At 40.0% G+C, this 19,053-nt stretch overlaps 1 protein-coding gene across 3 annotated transcripts in view; it reads right to left on the bottom strand.

Moving 5' to 3' along the window:
- The window catches only part of SPIRE1 (spire type actin nucleation factor 1), a 133,047-nt gene that overhangs the window by 42,463 nt on the left and 71,531 nt on the right, over positions 1-19,053 (bottom strand). For all 3 annotated transcript variants that reach the window (XM_065667953.1, XM_065667955.1, XM_065667954.1), the window contains exon 4: positions 7,114-7,239. In XM_065667953.1, coding sequence (XP_065524025.1) covers positions 7,114-7,239 — 126 coding nt within the window. The remainder of the gene's footprint in view (positions 1-7,113; positions 7,240-19,053) is intronic.

The raw sequence follows: 19,053 nt of genomic DNA, 5'->3' as shown, positions 1-19,053 counted from the left end.
GATATGAGCACAAGCTACTGCCAAACCTGAGCTCCTGTTAACTCCAATCCTAGTGCTGAGTGCTCCAGCAGCTGCCCTTATACCAGCATAGACACCCACTTTGTAGGGATAGTTCATTCCTGTCCTTGACACCTGGCTCAGGTCCCTAACCACAGTTCACCACGCAGTTAGTGGAGAACAGTAGAAAAGAAAGGAAGCTTCTTAACTATAGAAATTTGAAAGCTCTGGAGTACTGGGGAGAAAAAGAAACAGCAATTGCTCTATCCTTGCAGCCAGTGCTTAGGAAGGCTTACAAGATGTAATCTTGTCCACACGTCAGGTGCTGCTTAGGAATTAATAAATTCACTGTGACAAATTATTATGTTTAAACTTCTAGGCTAAATGAAATATTACCATTTCCCTCTAGGACTCTCAGCCAGCATCAGTGGGTTTCAGTCGCTGTTTCAATCGTAAATTATAGAAACCAACACATTCAAAATACAACAGACACTTTGTCAGATCTTAATTGTGATCCAAAACCTGCAAGTAACCTCAGCTGCTGTAGCCATTGGTACTTACCCCTGGGACAATGGCTTAAGGAAAGCTCTTACAGTATAATAAATACATGGCCTAAGTGGGTTTCCATTTCAGAAAGCAGAAACACCTTAAAAGGGTTTTTCTAAATGATTCCAGAACCTTAGACCCATACCACAGACCTGATTCACCTATTACAGCCTGGGTATTTGTTCAGGAAATAAGGGTTGGATGTGTAAAAAGCAACTGTTTCAACAGCTTCAGCTTTCTTTAAACCATTACAGCATTTAGCCATTTAACGCCCTCCCCCCCCCCCCCCGCATTTTGTGACAAAAGCTAGTAATAAAAATACCAAATGTCTTCAAATGTCTTGCTGCACTATTAAAAGCAAGCAGCTGATTTGCTGCTGCTGTGTGTCCCACATTTGATATGAGCTCTCCTTTGCTTGGTGACAGATGGGAATTTACGTAAGGCACTTGCCAGCACAGCATCAAAGACTCGCTTCTACAGAATGCTCTCTAAAATGCAACGTTTTAGTGAAGATGGTGTTCTTGGGAATCCAGATCTGGATGTCACCTTTCCCCAACTGCAGAACACAGTCTACTGCAGTTGCAGTTCCTAGTTTATATTTGTAATGAGGAACCATTTGTTTGCTGATGCATGTAATTCTTATGCTGTTGAGAAAAGAAGAAAACATTCTTGCACCCCTAGGTTCAATTAAAAAGTATACAACCTGCATACTGGGGAAATACTGCTTTTATATATCTTCAGCTATCCAACTTGGGTTTAAATTCCAAGGGTTTGGCAGCATTACTCTATTTCTTTGAAAAGACTCAAACCTCATTTAATTTAAGCATGGGAACAGGGTCAGTTAAATCAGTCCCTGAAAACCTCTTGAGTGGATATCAGAAAATATTCTTCACATATAGTGAATGGTATGGGTTAATGCATTTTGCTCAGCTCTGCAATAATCATGATACTGCTCAATGTAGCTGTTTAAAAAGAAGCAAAAACCCCTCAAATCAAGTGCATATAATACTTGAGTGACAGTACCCGCATCACTTAAGAAAAAAAACCAAAACAATTAAACCCTTACAAAACCAGAACAGCAGCCTTTTTCTTTATTAAAGCTCCTAAACTGAGGAATCAAACATATCATGAAGGGGCTGCAAGCCTGACAACACCACACTTGCAAAAGTGGAGTTACTGGAAGCCTGGAAGTACAGGCAAAAGTTATGAAGTTATGAACAGAAAAATCTATGAATCAATTTCTTTCTGCAGCTCTGCTTTCTGAAAATCCAAGCAGCAGGGTATTTAACAGCTTTTACAGCCATGAGACTATTAAAAGTAACTTGGCTAGTGACTGTGTTTCCAAAATAAGTTAGCCATTAACATTGTTTAGGTACATATTAACTACCTCTATTACCATATTTTCTACAAATAATACACCAATATAGCCATGTTAAATGGAAAGTAACACTTGACTTTAGTAATTAACTGCTTTCCAACTGAGTCTTTGCATGGCATGAAAGTAGTGAAGAAAATTTGTTTCTAGTCATGTACATAATTCGAATTTGTACATTTATATTTTCATACAGACGAGATGGAAATAGATCCAGCCAGACTGAAAAAATGATGTTTTTACATCAGAAGGAATAGAAATGAAAGGTGACATGATTTAAAAGAACAGCACGAAGATGACAGATTGGGAGCTTTATCTGTATTCTACCAAAAACTTAATTAAAAAGAATACTGTGGGTAATGAAATTATGGATGAGTTTTTGATGAACACGGACTTTCAGTGCAATAGAAGACATAGGCAATTATAAAAATATACAAAGTCTTAATTAGTTTAGAAGGAATATTAATCTTGATGCTTTATGTTGTACATCAATGTCTAAAAATTTTAGGAGTCAAACTTACTGTGGCAGATTAAGATATATCTGCTTACTGGACACTTCTTGTGTTTTATGCTGGCCAGTATCACATGGCATCTTTTAGCACCAGCTGTGCCAGCTGTGGCACCCACAGCCTAAACTGCTAAAGGCTAGGAACATCATTTACTAGTACCACCCACAGAGCGGATGAGGTTGGAAGGGACCTTTGGAAGTCAGCTGGTCCAGCCTTCCTGCTCAGGCAGGGTCAATCAGAACCAGTTGCCCAGGTCCATGTCCAGGCAGCTTCTGAATATATCCAGGGCAACCTATGCCAGTGCTGGGCTACCCTCACAGGAAAAAAGTGTTCCCTTATGTCTAGAGGGAACGTCTTGTGTTTCAGTGTGGGCTCATTACCTCAGGTCCTGGCATTGGGCACCGCTGAAAAGAGCCTGGCCCCATCCTCCTTGCACCCTCCTTTCAAGTATTTAGACTTTGATGCAATCCCTGAGACCCGCTTCTTTAGGATGAACAGACTCAAGTCTCTCAGCCTCTCCTCATATGTGAGATGCTCCAGTCCCTTTATCAGCTTTGTGACCCTTTGTTGGACTCTTACCAGTATGTTCATATCTCTCTTGTACTGGGGAGCCCAGAACCGGACCCAGCACTTCAGCTGTAGCCTCAGCAGCGCTGAGTAGGGGGGAAGGACCACCTCACTCAACCTGTTAGCAATATTTCTCCCAGTGCAGCCCTTAACACCGCAAGGCGTCTTTGTGACAAGGGCACATTGCTGGCTCACTCAGCCATGAAGCACATGTGGAGCACTAACTCCAGTAGAAGGCAAGACTGGGCAGTAACACGGAGCTGAAGGAGGAGTAGGGCAGATATTTCCTCAAGAAAGCAATGTGGATACTAAACCAGGGGGATCCCCAGTACAATCTGAAGCAGCAATTTCTGCATTCTTATGCTTGCATAGTCTGTCCCTGTCTCTCCCAGCCACACTTGATACTGTTTTTGAGCAATGTGTGTGACCTTTTCAGATACTCCACAGCAGGAACACTTGCTTTATCTCACAGACATCACTTATTTGTGCCTAGAGTTCTGTCTATGGCTGGATGCCATCAAAGGTGATTTGAATGACTTATGGATGATCCTAAGAAAGATTAATATTTTCTTCTACATGAGGTTCAGATATTTAAACTATCTTCCCCTTCACCACATATACATGCTTTTCCTCCCGTTTTAGTGGAATTTTCCTATTGCAATTTTAAAAGCTCCCTGCTTAAGCTGAGAAACAAGCTGTACTCCATTTTTGTCATCAACTGCAAATGCTTAAGCAGCAGAATACAGAGTAAAGAGGTCTTGGCCCATCAAAAGACCACTTCTGGATGACAGCAGATGGTAGAGCCTGAGCAGCATACAGATGCTGCCAGGAGGCTGAAAATATATGCCAGTAAACTTGCTAGAAAAACTCCACCTTGCTAAAAGATGTACAGTTAGATCAAATTAGTTACCTGAATTTCAACCCTACCTTTGGAGTTGCTGTTGCTATTCCACAGAAACATGTATTCTTACTACTTTTATTCTATTTTATTTTTTGTACTACTGCAATAGTAGTACCACACCTTGCTCAGCTGTGGCTTGAGTCCCGTCCTGCACATCCACTACCTTGAACGTTTCATTCTCTTTAAGAATGGAAGTACATCTCCCTGTCTGCAAGTCAGTTTTACTGCTGACCTTTCACACACAGGGAGTCAGACTAGAAATAATCACATGGCATCAAGTATGTGACAAACTGCCTAAAGCATTTCATTTGACATCCATTGAGATGACCTGAGCAGCTCACTCATTGCTTCATCATTTCTGATTAATACACTCACCCGAACACATGCTAGTAAAACCCTTCCTGAATCTACGCTTCATTTTTATATGACAGTGATGTTCACATAACAGACTGGAGAGCACATGACTACTCAGTGTATATAAAAGTAATCATACATATTACAGCTCTACAGGCCTATCCTTCCTGCCTCCTCATCTATGGCTCATGAAATCCAGCAACTTTCAAAATCCTGACAAGTTTTTACAGTGCCAAATTGAAAACAGCATCACAGCAATATTATTTTTTTTTTTTTGCTTCTTTCACAGATTATTTCCCTTCTAAACTTGTCCTGAGCTTTAGCATAAGATAGGTCATACTTGGTCCACTGCTAGCAAGTGAGTATCTGCAGATAAAGATTCTCTTCCACTACAGAGAAGCTGCCTGTTTAAGCACCCACTGAGCAAGAAACAGGAACTCCATATACCTGGGAAAAAGACACCCATACACCGTCCACTGCCCTTAGAAGGAATCCAAGGAATTTTTAAATAATTTTTGGTTTGTTTTTAATTTCATTTTGATCTCATTTCCACAACTGTTATACTTCCATAACTGTGTCTAGGTCTGAGGGATTCTAAAGGAAGATCTCAAAATAAAGCTGTCAGGTTTTGAAATAAACTACCAGTTTTTTAGTGTCACCAACACAATATTACACAGTGTAAGTTTTTCTTTTTCAACTGGATTTGATGTGACTCAGTTACCTAGCAGTGCTATCACCACAAATTCATGACAAAAAAAAAAAGTTCTTACTGAAGTATTTAGTGTTCCTCTCCTTTATACCCAATACTCACATGACAATAACAAAAGGAAAAGAAAAATAAATTTATTGATTTGAATAGTATTTAACCATATTCCCCATGAATTAAGATTCTTCTGTGTATTTGCAAGAGAGAAGAGCATATAAACAATACCACAGTTTTTACTGGCACGAACCTAGTGTGATCATATGATTACTGTTTGCCTCAAGTATCAACTGCAGAGGTCATTTTAAAATGGTATAACAAGATTTACAGCATTCCACCTTGTATTTTCTTCATATGTATTTTTTCCTTTGTACACTATATTATTTTCAAAATTAAATACATTCCCAATCTACAGCTGCATAAAAGCTATAAGCAAGGATCAAGCACATCATAAAGCCAAAGTATTCAGATTCCAGAAGCTCTTTGTAAGGTAATTTTCTTGGTCATTTCTTGCATGCCTACCTAGGGACTGATCCAGAGTAAAATGAAATCAAAAGGTCAAAATTCTGCCCTTGGTTAGGAGCAGCAATAAAAGTTTCAGTGCTTTCAGTAGGGCCAAAATTCCATCTACAAGGATTACTTCCTCTGACCTAAATGTGCTTTGAATCAATCCCTAATAGCCTTTGAAAGGCAAATGGTTTCTTTCATTTGGGATTAACTCATAGTATGCTCTATGGTGTGATCAGATATTGTTGCATTTTTACATCCAATTACAAGGTGATTAAATAATTTGCAACTTCAAAATACCCCTCTACTTTTAAAATAATGAAAAAAATGTTAAGGCTTAATTTTAAATGGTCATTAAACACAATATTTTACTTTGATACTGACAACAGAGATGCCTTATTACTACTGACTGTGGCCAAAGTGTTCAAAAACTACCGGAACAGGAAAACATCTCTGACAGATTATCCCCCTTGGACAGATGCATCCCAAAGAGGAAAAAGACAGCACCAGTCCCTTGCATGCCTCTGACTGTATTGCAACTTCCACCACGAGTGGGAGGGTGAAAGCTTTCTTGTGCTGCTTTGACCCTTTAAGGAGCTGATTCAGCTCATTAACCTGACAAGGAATGAGTGCTTTGGGTTTTTCAGAATTTGCTGTGTTTATTTCCTAGAACCATTCGAAGGAAAACAGCGGGAGCATGTGTGCATGGGTGGAACAGCTCTGCGTCTTTCAGCAGCAAAATTCTTAGACGAGCTTTTCTTACCCTGCTTTTCAAAGGTATTGTAGATCTTGGCTTACAAAAGAAAAGAAAATCCTTCAGGGTTTTATTAAGAAGAAAAATTAGGACAGTGTAGTTACTTGACAAGTTGGCTTCAGTGAAGAAATCAGCTTCAAGAGGCATGCTCCCCTTCCTGCCCTTCCCTGCACCAATTCTTTATGGAGACATAAAGACCTGCAGGCCATATCACCGAAATTATCTTCATTAAAAATCATCTGCCCGCCCTCAAAGCTGTTCTTCATCTTGACCATTTAATTTTAGTGGTTCATAGGATGGACTTTCAGTGCACACTGACAGCCAAGCAGGCAGTGAACATTAGCATTTTGACCTACAGGTGGAAATGCTTCTTTTTTTGAAGTTGGCTCTGCTATGAAGCATATGTGACAACAAACAAGCCAATCATCAAAACTAAGGGAAGCTGCTGACTTGGGACAAAATATGAGCAAGAAGAATCTCAGATAATTCACAGCCAAAGACAAGGTATGAGAAGGAGTTGAAGAACAACAGGCAAAGTTCTGATGCTTCACAACATCCCTGAAACACCAGAGAAGCTTTTAGACTCAAATACATTGAATACAGGCATGTAGGAATGGATGCATGTATGCACAGTGTAACCCTCCACAACAAAAATTTGCTTGACTCCCAAGTCACAATTAATAACAATTTCTACAAGACATCAAGACATCTATAAATAGTTACAGGCTAAAAGAAAAAAAAAAAAAAAAACAAAACTCAGCTATAGAACTGTTCTCCTTGAACACTACAGATCATTTCCTCAAGAATCTGACATTCACTACTGGCTGGGTACAGAAGTGATTTTGTAAGCCTAATTCACACAGTAATGAGCTCAGAAGCAGAAAACCTTCTCAGACTGCTTACCTCTTTTGCACTTTTAATTTTGGCCAAGAAAGTGTACAGTTCCATTGTTTCAGCAAACAGAGCCCGACATACTGCTTGATAGTGGTTCGGCGCCTCTGATCGCGTTGGCAGGTGGGCAGCACACAGCTGAAGAGAAAAATAAATAGCAATATCAAAACAATGCCCCATTGCTTTCATTAACGCTACAGAGCATTAGAAAACGTGACAGTGAGTTCAACAGAATATTTAGGGTACAAAATCCATGAGTCATTTAAGTTCAGGCAGAAATAGTGGTGTATTTTCCAAACCTTCTGCTCCCATTTGTTTTATGAGAAAAGTTCAATAAGGACAGCGAGGGGATTCGCTGACCACATCCTGGAAAACTCTGAAAACCAAGGCAATGTCTTTTTGTTAAAAAATCCCCAAACAAACCCCTCAAAAAAACCCCAAACCCACAAAACCCAACCAACCAAAAAACACAAACACACCAAAAAAAACCCAGAGCCCCACAGAAAGATGACATAATTGTGAAAGGGAAAAAAGCAATCCTGCAGGTTCAAATTTTGAGAAAATATTCTTAATCCAAACCAGATTTAACAGTAAGTTTTGTTCAGCAGCCTGTGAATGTCTAAGAGGACTGTATCCCAACCAATTTATGACAGGATGGAAGGAGAAGCGAGGGAAAAAATGAAGCGTAACTGTCAAACTGAAACTCTGGTTTAATTTATTTCAAGCAGTACAAAGATTTTAAAAATCAGCAAGATTGATGAAAGTGCAAAATTGCTGCTTCACCTCAGACATTCATGAGCATTTCCAGACACAGGCACAGCTGATATAAAGAAGCACTGGTAGATGTTTTTATACATGCTGAACCTGCAAAACTCTGAAGGGCTACTCAAATCACTAATAATCATTCACAACTACTGTTAAGCAGTCAGTCCAGTATTGCTTTTAGTGCAAATCATGCAGCTCCCATTTCCACAAGAGAAGTTTCACTGAAACCAGCCTTTATAGTTCAAAGAACCTGAATGAGCAACATCCAGCTTCAGAAACATGAACATCCAGCTTCTGCCATTGCAGAATAGCTCAGCACTGACACTAATAGTTGTAATATCTATTTCCCAAAAGTCAAATCCATCACCAGTAAGTATTTGTCATGAAAATCTTGGCTGGAAACAGACAGAACAAAACAACACCTATAATTTGTTCCCAAAATATTTTTAAATAAAAAACCCTCAAAAGTCAAAATTAGAGCACTCGTATCATATATCATTCTGGTACTTATATTAAAATAAATCAAAATCTTAACCAAGGCCTTAAAATTTGTCTTGTTAGGGTGGCTTTATAGTATCTATTATATATATAGCTGTATTTATAGCTATTGAGCTAAAACTAAGTACAAGGGAAAACCCAAGGTAGTAGGTGGCTACATTCAGATCTCCAGAACTAAAGCCTGAGACAAAAGCCTCTTTAGGAGAAGAGCCCTTAATTAGCCCAGTGGCATATTTGTCTAAATCTTTTCTGCTACTACAGCAAACACTGTGGTTACAAGGGGCACAATGCATGGGCTGCTTTTCCATTTGCTTTCAATTTGACTTAAATCCATACTGCCACTAAAAGGTGTGGTCCTATGGCCTCCAGCTGTAAGCAGCCACTGATGCCCTTATGCTAGCACCAGAGTTCATGCCCTAACTCAGAGAGGATTACTCACCCGAACAAAAATTAACAACATGCAAGAAACGGAGCAGGAGATAATTATTCTTAATGGCATGGACACACACGTAGCAGTGCAGGCAAAAGCGAGCAAAGAGAATATACTGCTGGAGCAGGGAAAGGGAGGAAGGCCTGAAGAACTGCTTTTGGTTGCAGTTAGATTCAGATTAGCTCAATCTCAATGACAGGTTGCTTTTCACGGCCATAGGGCCCTTGTTATCTTTCATTTCTTCCAATTAGTACAACAATACAGGGTTCAGTGGTCAGATTTGGTCAATGTCTTTGATAAATTTTTACAAGCACAATTTAGACTCCTTCAATACCATGCTATGATTATTGTACATATATATATATATATACCTGATTTTTTGCCATAAGAAATGAATATATATGAGTAAAGTTTATATATGCGTGCATGTTTCCTTCTTCCCTATACACTTTCCTTAGATACAGGGAACACAAGATAGACATGTTCACAAAACTGCCCTTGATCCCTCCCCTTTCAAATTTTATACTGGTTTACGATGACTGCCAAAATCTTCTTAAACTCTTCAAATTTATTTCTGGATAATCACAAGGACATAGTTGACATTAAAAAAAAAAAAAATCCCACCTTTTTTTTTTTTCCCTTTATGACCCTCCCCCCCCCCTTTGTTTTTTTTTCCCCCTCTTTTTTTCCTTTCCTTTGTTTCCTTTTCAACAAATCATACCATCTTCTTTGCTGGCAATGGGAGAAATACCGAAACAGACGCACCTCTAACGTGCGCTATACACACATGACAACACACACAAAGATAGAAATTAAACTGAATATTAAATACAGTTAAATATTTCCCTTGACTTTGTGAGAAAGTCAGAACATTTAAAAGACCAAATTCTGAGTATGGTTAATTTGTGCTCCTTTCTCTCAACAACTAATCCTGTCCATACCCACTGCCTTATGCTTTCAGTGAGCTATTACTGGTTATTAATTATAGTACTGATAAAAAAGGGTTTAATTCTAAAATCACAGAATCCCAAGGGTTGGAAGGGACCTAAAAAGATCATCTAGTCCAACCCCCCTGCAAGAGCAGGGTAACCTACAGTACATCACACAGGAACTTGTCCAGGCGGGCCTTGAATATCTCCAGTGTAGGAGACTCCACAACCCCCCTGGGCAACCTGTTCCAGTGCTCTGTCACTCTTACAGTAAAGAAGTTCTTCCTGATGTTAACGTGGAACTTCCTATGCTCCAGTTTACACCCATTGCCCCTTGTCCTATCACTGGATATCACTGAAAAAAGCCTAGCTCCATCATCCTGACACCTACCCTTTACATATTTGTAAACATTGATGAGGTCACCCCTCAGTCTCCTCTTCTCCAAGCTAAAGAGACCCAGCTCCCTCAGCCTCTCCTCATAAGGGAGATGTTCCACTCCCTTAATCATCTTTGTGGCTCTGCGCTGGACTCCTTCAAGCAATTCCCTGTCCTTCTTGAATTGAGGGGCCCAGAACTGGACGCAATATTCCAGATGCGGCCTCACCAAGGCTGAGTAGAGGGGGAGGAGAACCTCTCTTGACCTACTAACCACTCCCTTTCTAATGCACCCTAAGATGCCATTTGCCTTCTTGGCCACAAGAGCACATTGCTGGCTCATGGTCATCCTCCTATCCACCAGGACCCCCAGGTCCCTTTCCCCTTCACTACTTTCCAGCAGGTCAACCCCCAACCTGTACTGGTACATGGGGTTGTTCTTCCCCAGATGCAAGACTCTACACTTGCCCTTGTTAAATTTCATCAAGTTTCTCCCCGCCCAACTCTCCAGCCTGTCCAGGTCTCGCTGAATGGCAGCACAGTCCTCTGGTGTGTCAGCCACTCCTCCCAGTTTTGTGTCATCAGCAAACTTGCTGAGGGTGCACTCAGTTCCCTCATCCAGGTCATTGATGAAAATATTAAACAGCACCGGTCCCAGCACCGACCCCTGAGGAACTCCACTAGTCACAGACCTCCAGCTAGATTCTGCGCCATTGACCACAACTCTCTGCCTTCTTCCTTTCAACCAGTAATCACTTACAAGAATAACAGCAAGAATAACAGCAATGGCAATTTCAAAAAGGTCATAAAATGGTAAGTTTTCACAGCTGACAATAAAATTTTATTATTCTACAGATCACACACAGGTTTTAAGAATGCTTTTTTCCCCCCTTCATTTAGAACATGTTAATTAGAAACAATTTGCATCAAATATTGAGAAAGTTAATAAAGTGCAGCACTGGCAAGTTCAAGCAGGGGATGAATATAACCTTGATTCTATTATTGAACATGAAGTAAGGCAAAAAAATGTAAATACCTGCTGCTGAACTTAGTTACAAAAGCAACCACATAAAAAGTTAACCGTTTAGTTTGCAAACCTCAGGCTGCAGATATTAAAAGAGGGCAAGCAGCTCCTACTAGCTTTCATGTTCTGAAAAATCAGTCTCTGAAAGATCTTAAACTATGTGAAAACTATGTGAAGATGCATTACATACAAAACCCCTTTGTAGTAACATTAAGTCAAGTGACTTAGTATAAATTTTTGGGTTGGGGAAGGTAAGCCTCAAGAAAAAGGAAAATGCAAATGCAACAGACAGATTGTATTTCTGCTCTTCATTGTTAAATACTGTTCTTGCATGTTGTTCAGAGCACCTGACAAGCAGTAACTTCTGCATGAAAAAATACTGCAAATTCTAGGCACGCAAGGCAAATCAAGTATGAAATGTCACTTTTGAGTTCAGGATATTTATCCAGTTAAAAATCTAAATCACATCTTCAATATTATGACAGCAGCATTTGAAAATCTGTGTTACTGTAGCACACCACAAAAAGCACAGTCAGAATGTTTTAATAATTGCAATACGAAAGGACAGCCACCTAATGAACTCCTCCTCTTACTACCATGTCATAGCAGTTGTGGTGCAAGAAGGTTTAAGATCAGCTCTGCAGTCTTTTCCAGCTATTCAGAGTTCATGGAGGAGACGATGCCTCTGTATGCTGGTTATTCTGACACTGAACCCTTCATCCTTCATGATAAAACTACCCGAAGGGGAATGAACGCAAACAGTACCCAGAGCTTAACACAAGGGTTGTTTGTTCTGTTTCCAAGAAGTCTCAAAAAGTATGGCTGAAAACAAATGATGTGGTCTTTGTAAACTGGTGAAATATCAAAAATATATTATCAACTACTGAAACGTTACCTAGCTCAGTCTGTAAGTACTGCCATTTGCAACCACTGTGAAGAGCTGGGATTTTTATTTATTTTTTTTCTCTGAGCCTATCAAAACCCCAGCTTGACCCAAAGCATTCAATCTTTGATTAGATCACTAAGAAGATTAGAGACTGTTCCCATCCACATTCAGGGTTCACAGAAAAAAAAGGCATTATGTAAATACCACAGCCTTGCCAGCTCCTCTGTCCAAATTCATACTCAATTGACTAGGAAACAGTACACCAAACCAAAGCAGTGTTAACAGAAATCACAATTTAACCATCCGAAGAGATCAAACAGCATTTCTTGACTCCATCACTAGGCATATCAAGGATGAGGGGGTCATTAAGAACAGCCAACATGGTTTTATGAGGGGGAAGTCATGTATGACCAACCTTATAGCCTTCTATGAGGAAGTGACTAGGTGGAGGGATGATGGTAGAGCGGTAGATGTAGTTTTTCTTGATTTCAGTAAGGCATTTGATACTGTCTCCCACAGCATCCTCATAGATAAGCTAAGGAAGTGTGGGCTTGACGATCAAGTAGTGAGGTGGATCGAGAACTGGTTGAAAGGAAGAAGGCAGAGAGTTGTGGTCAATGGCGCAGAATCTAGCTGGAGGTCTGTGACTAGTGGAGTTCCTCAGGGGTCGGTGCTGGGACCGGTGCTGTTTAATATTTTCATCAATGACCTGGATGAGGGAACTGAGTGCACCCTCAGCAAGTTTGCTGATGACACAAAACTGGGAGGAGTGGCTGACACACCAGAGGACTGTGCTGCCATTCAGCGAGACCTGGACAGGCTGGAGAGTTGGGCGGGGAGAAACTTGATGAAATTTAACAAGGGCAAGTGTAGAGTCTTGCATCTGGGGAAGAACAACCCCATGTACCAGTACAGGTTGGGGGTTGACCTGCTGGAAAGTAGTGAAGGGGAAAGGGACCTGGGGGTCCTGGTGGATAGGAGGATGACCATGAGCCAGCAATGTGCTCTTGTGGCCAAGAAGGCAAATGGCATCTTAGGGTGCATTAGAAAGGGAGTGGTTAGTAGGTCAAGAGAGGTTCTCCTCCCCCTCTACTCAGCCTTGGTGAGGCCGCATCTGGAATATTGTGTCCAGTTCTGGGCCCCTCAATTCAAGAAGGACAGGGAATTGCTTGAAGGAGTCCAGCGCAGAGCCACAAAGATGATTAAGGGAGTGGAACATCTCCCTTATGAGGAGAGGCTGAGGGAGCTGGGTCTCTTTAGCTTGGAGAAGAGGAGACTGAGGGGTGACCTCATCAATGTTTACAAATATGTAAAGGGTAGGTGTCAGGATGATGGAGCTAGGCTTTTTTCAGTGATATCCAGTGATAGGACAAGGGGCAATGGGTGTAAACTGGAGCATAGGAAGTTCCACGTTAACATCAGGAAGAACTTCTTTACTGTAAGAGTGACAGAGCACTGGAACAGGTTGCCCAGGGGGGTTGTGGAGTCTCCTACACTGGAGATATTCAAGGCCCGCCTGGACAAGTTCCTGTGTGATGTACTGTAGGTTACCCTGCTCTTGCAGGGGGGTTGGACTAGATGATCTTTTTAGGTCCCTTCCAACCCTTGGGATTCTGTGATTCTGTGATTCTGTGATCTCTCTGAATATATTCCATAAAATTACAAAATATACAACTGACTCACCCACTAAAATTCACGTAGGTTTTGCAAAACCCTTTTGGCTACATGCGCAGTGGAATCTTCACCAAAATGGCTGGCCTGCTGGAATCAATATCCCAAAAGACAAAAAGCATTTCCACTTGCAATCATCTTGGTCAAAGGACCCATGTGAATGCACCACAAAGAAGAAAAAGAATCCCAGGGGCCACAAAGATAAGCTATTGATATTATGCAAAACATACTACCAGCCTGCAAATGCCAGGCTTGTTAAGTGTTTTGAAAACCTTGGAGTATTAACATAGACTTAAAAGATGTACTTTCTCTTAAGCAACAAGAAGAAATTACTTTAACCAGCAGAGTGAGGGAAGACTGAACATGCAACTAGACCAGGTATCTGCCTTATCCTTTGCAGGATGGTACTGCAACAGGCTCAAAAATAAATCTCAGTTTGAGATGCCTCATTTTTTGAAAGACTTCTATCTCCATGCAGATAAACAGAACATTGTGAACAGACTTTTTTAAAAAAACCTTTCATTCTTATGCATATGAACTTCAAGGAGCCATCTGCCTTACCTGAAAAATCTTACCAAGACAATACCTATTTATCTGTAAATATCAACTGAGCATTCTGCTTCATTTTATTATCCAGAATAACATGAAGGGGTGGACTGTTCAGAGGAATAAGAAGTATTTTGACACAAGTTTGTAAGATGTTTCTGCCTGCTAAGACCACCCCTGTAACACAGAACATGGGACTTGGGCACAGCGCAAGTTTTGAGGCAGGTCTCACGACTTTTGAGGCAGGCCTCACGACACTTGCTGCCAGCTTGCCTGCTCCCAACCAGTTCACAGCTGCTCTCCCAAACCTTCCAGGCAGAGATTTGCCCCTGGCGAAACCTCTTGTAACTGCAGTGGGCCAAGGACTAGCTCATGTGTCTGATAAAGGACTTTAGGGGAATACTAGTGAGGTAAGACTGCAATAAGACAAAAGGTGTGGGAGCAGGGTTAGCTATTAATCCACAAAATAAACCCACAGAAAGTACAGGAAGTATCCACAGAAAGTTACTCCTCCCAGAGAGCTACCTGCAGAAGCTTTGTAACTTTTAAAATTGTTATTTTCAAATGATTATTTGCAAGTGCTGAGGAATGTCCAATTAATTTTACACACCTCAAGGAAAAGTCAGGTTTTGTGGACACTGAGGCAAATTGCTAGTTTGCTGGTGTCAAGCACATCTACCACATCTACCAGCAATCTGGTAAGGCTTTCTCCTTGCACTGGTATTCGTTTTTTTGGTCATGTGCTTCATCACTTTGAGGAGGACAAGAGAAAAACTACGTAGTTCTCTACTTACACAAGTTCAGAATTTAATGGCTTAAGTGATCCTCCCCATAAAATGACTTCAACAAATATATTCTTTCTTTACAGATTTTCCTTTCAATATGAAAACCCAAATGCAGCAGCAAAGCTATTGCATTTAGCAATAACAAGTACAATTTGATGAAATAGTGGCCTTGGTTGGTTCCCTCTTTCCAGACCCTAAAAAGAAGAAAACAATGTAGCTGCTGGAATTAAAGCTGAAACTGCAATGGGAATTAGATGAGGCAAGGATTGAAAACAGTGCTTTGCATAATATCTTGATGCTTAAAGAAGTGCCCAGTTGTCTGTATCATACAGTCTCCATCATCATCAACTACCCTCTGCTTTGCCAACTCTGAGCACTAAAGGCCTTGAGCAAATTATTTACATGTATGCTTAAAGGTCAAACAGGAATGGACTAACAAATGTTTGCAAATCCTCTCCTGAGTCAAAACTTAAGTCAGTGTAAAAGCAGGGTTGAAAGACTTATGTGGGTAGACTGTGTTTGGGAAATGCCGCAGCCTCATTTCATATGCTGTAGCTGTTTTTAGAAATACTAAACAAACTTGAGCAATTCGATAATGCTCAGTTATGAAACTGGTGCACAGCAAAGAACTATCCTCCACTATTTTCTTCTAAACGGAATATCTGTCCTGACACCATTTCCCTCAAGTACCAATTGTCCTGAGGTGCTGAGCACTGCAATTAATTTTCTTTCTTAAAATCTTACATTTCACAGATACTTGAAGAGTCTTAATTACTTTTCCACCCTATTAAGACTGAATTTAAGCAGTGAAGAGAATCTTGACAAAATTCAGACAGCAACTGCAAGACTAACACCTCACTGAACTGTCTCACTTATAAACTTGAATCTTTTCCAATGACAGAAACAACTGAAGATGAAGACAGTTTGTATCCTGTTACATTTATACAATACTATCTTTAGGGAAACAAGCCTTACAAACATTTAACACATTCACAAACATTTTTGAAAGCATTAACCAGTGTTGAGAAATGGAAAGCAGTATACATTACAGTATTACGTTACTGACTACTTTCAATTTTTTAAGACAAATCCTGTATTTTCATGCTCAGTGAACCCTATTCTTACTCTTTATTAGCTTTCTAAGTATAGAATAAGATCCTGACTTCAAACAAATGTTGGACTATATTTTTGTGAGATACAGGTATTTCCACTGGACATTTTGACATTAACTTTTCAGTGACTAATGTTGCGTGCTAGTGCAGACTTCTTGACAATGTTCATGTAAATTCTCATTCTTGAGAGCTGTTAACTATTAAATCTATTAAACTACTTTTCTACTCCTCAAATACATCTCCCCCCGTCACTTCATCCCCCCATACACAGCTGTTTCTGGGATATGTGTTAGGTGTATTGTTACACTGTCTTTACACAGTGGACTAACAACATCCTGCTTCTGAAAGAGGCTTGTTTCAAAAGAGCCAATTAAGTGAAAACCAATTCTGCATTCTCTCTTAGTTTCAAAGAAACTGTGCTCCATTGTTTCTTAGCGGAATAATGGAGGAATCAATAATATGAATATGCAGTAATCTGAATTTGCTAGCTCTCGTTCTTTTGACTATTCAGAGGAACATCAATGGGATTATTCACGAGCAAGGGTGAATTCCTACAATTTATATATTTCCCATTCTTTTACATGAAATATCAACCCCTACAACATTTAGCAGAATCACTAGTTAGCCTTTCAGCAGCAACGTTTTCTAAAGTTCTCTGCTTTACAACAAGGCAATAGCTCTGTGTGCATTTGGCGGGTCTCATCTGGGCTGCTCACGCACCTGCATTTTAGAGTGCAGCAGCAGCATGAAGGATGGGATGGAGGTATCTGAGTAAGAAAACCAGCTTCAGAAGCAGAGTAGAGGCATAGATGGGGAAACATGATAAAACTAGATAATTAAAGGAGAAGGGGAGCGGCTCTACACATTCACAGGGCTACCTGTAGTTGTTTAGCTAACAGTGCATTAAGATGTGGAACCACCCTTTACATTATTAAATAACTTAGTCCTGAACAACTGATAGCAAAGAGCTGCACCCCTGTAATGTCATTTTGCATGGTTGTCTACCATGCTTCCCAGGCCCTCCTTAGGGCTGGAGGATCACTAATGGAACTACTACTTCTGTTCAGCAGAAAAGAGAGGAAAGTTGGTTTTGTACCAGGATGCTTGGCATGTCCAACAGAGAACGACAGCAGGACAGATGACCTTCTTTCTTCCCCTTTCCCACAGACCTTCATACAAGCATATAAACCAGCCATTACAATCAGGGTACTGCTTGAAAAATCAGACCATCTCCAGAAAAACAGTAGAAATAATGAAATTTTCAAACAGTATAAAAGAGAAAGCAATTTTATGAAAAGGCAACAGAAAATGGTGAGGAATTACTCTCAAATCAGAAACCAAATCTCACTGACACACACAGGAAATGAAGGGGAAAATAATGCAGAAAAGAAGTTGTTTCTCTATCGATTTTTCAATAATGCCTATCAATGTCATTATTAAACAGTTGAGATGTTTGCATATGTACTAAAAAAGAGACAATATATTAAAGTAAGGCAGTTGTATTCATAAGCCGCTTAAAATCCAATTAAAATACATCAACTAAAATAAAAACATGAACTTTTCCTTGGCAGCAATTTACAGTTCACGTATAGAGCTTTAAAATGTATGTGTGTGGGAAGCTTATTTGTTTTTATGCTAAGTGCTGAAACTTCTCTCAGTAGGCATAATAATAATTTACTTTCATGTTTTGTCCTGAAGCATGACTTTTTATTCCTATCCAAACCAACAGATTTCCAGCTGCATAATCAAACAAACAGCATTACTAAACATAACAAGCTTTTAAACTTCACTCCCAATGAATAAATCCCAACAACTTCTAACCATCTCATTTTGCTTTCATTAGATCTTGGTGTATGGAAACCTATTCTATTCCTTCATGTATGCCGTACTCCTTATTTGTAGTACCTTTGTCAGGGAAATCAGGTCTTGAAACTGATTGCATGAAAAAGGCCTACAGAAAAATTCTTCCTCCTCTTCTTCTAGGCAAGCATGCTTAACATTTTTTTCTTAAAATGTACAGCCATTGAATCTACATTGCAATTGTCTTATCAAGCATATCAGTTACATGAATATTAACACTTAAAACATGAGATAGGTATGAACAAAATTATTTAACCCACAATTTATTAATTGTTTAAAAATAAAGATACTGTAATTTTGATTCCTTGCTTATTCAAGCAGAACAGATATCCAGAAATCAGAACTTAAAAGGTGCTGTTTTTTTTCCTCAATTCCCTCTAGCTTTAGTGGTGGTGCCCTTTTTAGTCCTTTTCCTCTATGCACACTCCATTCCTGGAAATTGTCTCCAGTATGGTAAGTACTAGAAATTGAATTACGTAGAGTCAGTGGCTTTGACATACGCCATGTATATAAGTGGGATTAACCACCTGTAGGGACTGCAGATGGTGCTTATACCTCCCTGACTGCTTAAAGACTTGAGTGAAAGACATTTAGTTCTACACATTTCTTGCCAAAGGCAGCAACAGGAGTAAACCCACTACTTAGTCAAGCATTCAGGACACTTCATATATCCCAGACTGCACCGAGTCTACACCATGGGGACGGCAGTCATGCTGTAGTAGCTGCAGCACAGTAGTTGACTCACAGTCTACGTTACATATATTCTCTCACCCTCGTGAAGCTAGGAATTACCAATTCTATTCTGCTGATGGAGATCTGAGGCTGATGCAAAGCCCACTGAGCTGGCCAGGAATCTCATAAAGAAAATAAAAAAATCCTGGATCAAAGCCATAGCTGACCAAATCACATAGGATGTTACAGCATATTTTTCTGCCATGTCTCTGCTTTGCTGTTCCATTTGTACTCCTACTTGCTAAAAAGATCTCAGTCTCCATATGAAAATCTAGAACGGACAACTGTAGTGAATTATTATGCATCTTGTAATCACTGGTGGTTTTCCTGAAATCTTG

This window comes from Lathamus discolor, chromosome 2 (assembly GCF_037157495.1).
Source record: "Lathamus discolor isolate bLatDis1 chromosome 2, bLatDis1.hap1, whole genome shotgun sequence".
Taxonomy (NCBI): domain Eukaryota; kingdom Metazoa; phylum Chordata; class Aves; order Psittaciformes; family Psittacidae; genus Lathamus; species Lathamus discolor.
Note: the sequence above shows the minus strand (reverse complement) of the source record. Positions and strands in the feature narration are given on the sequence as shown.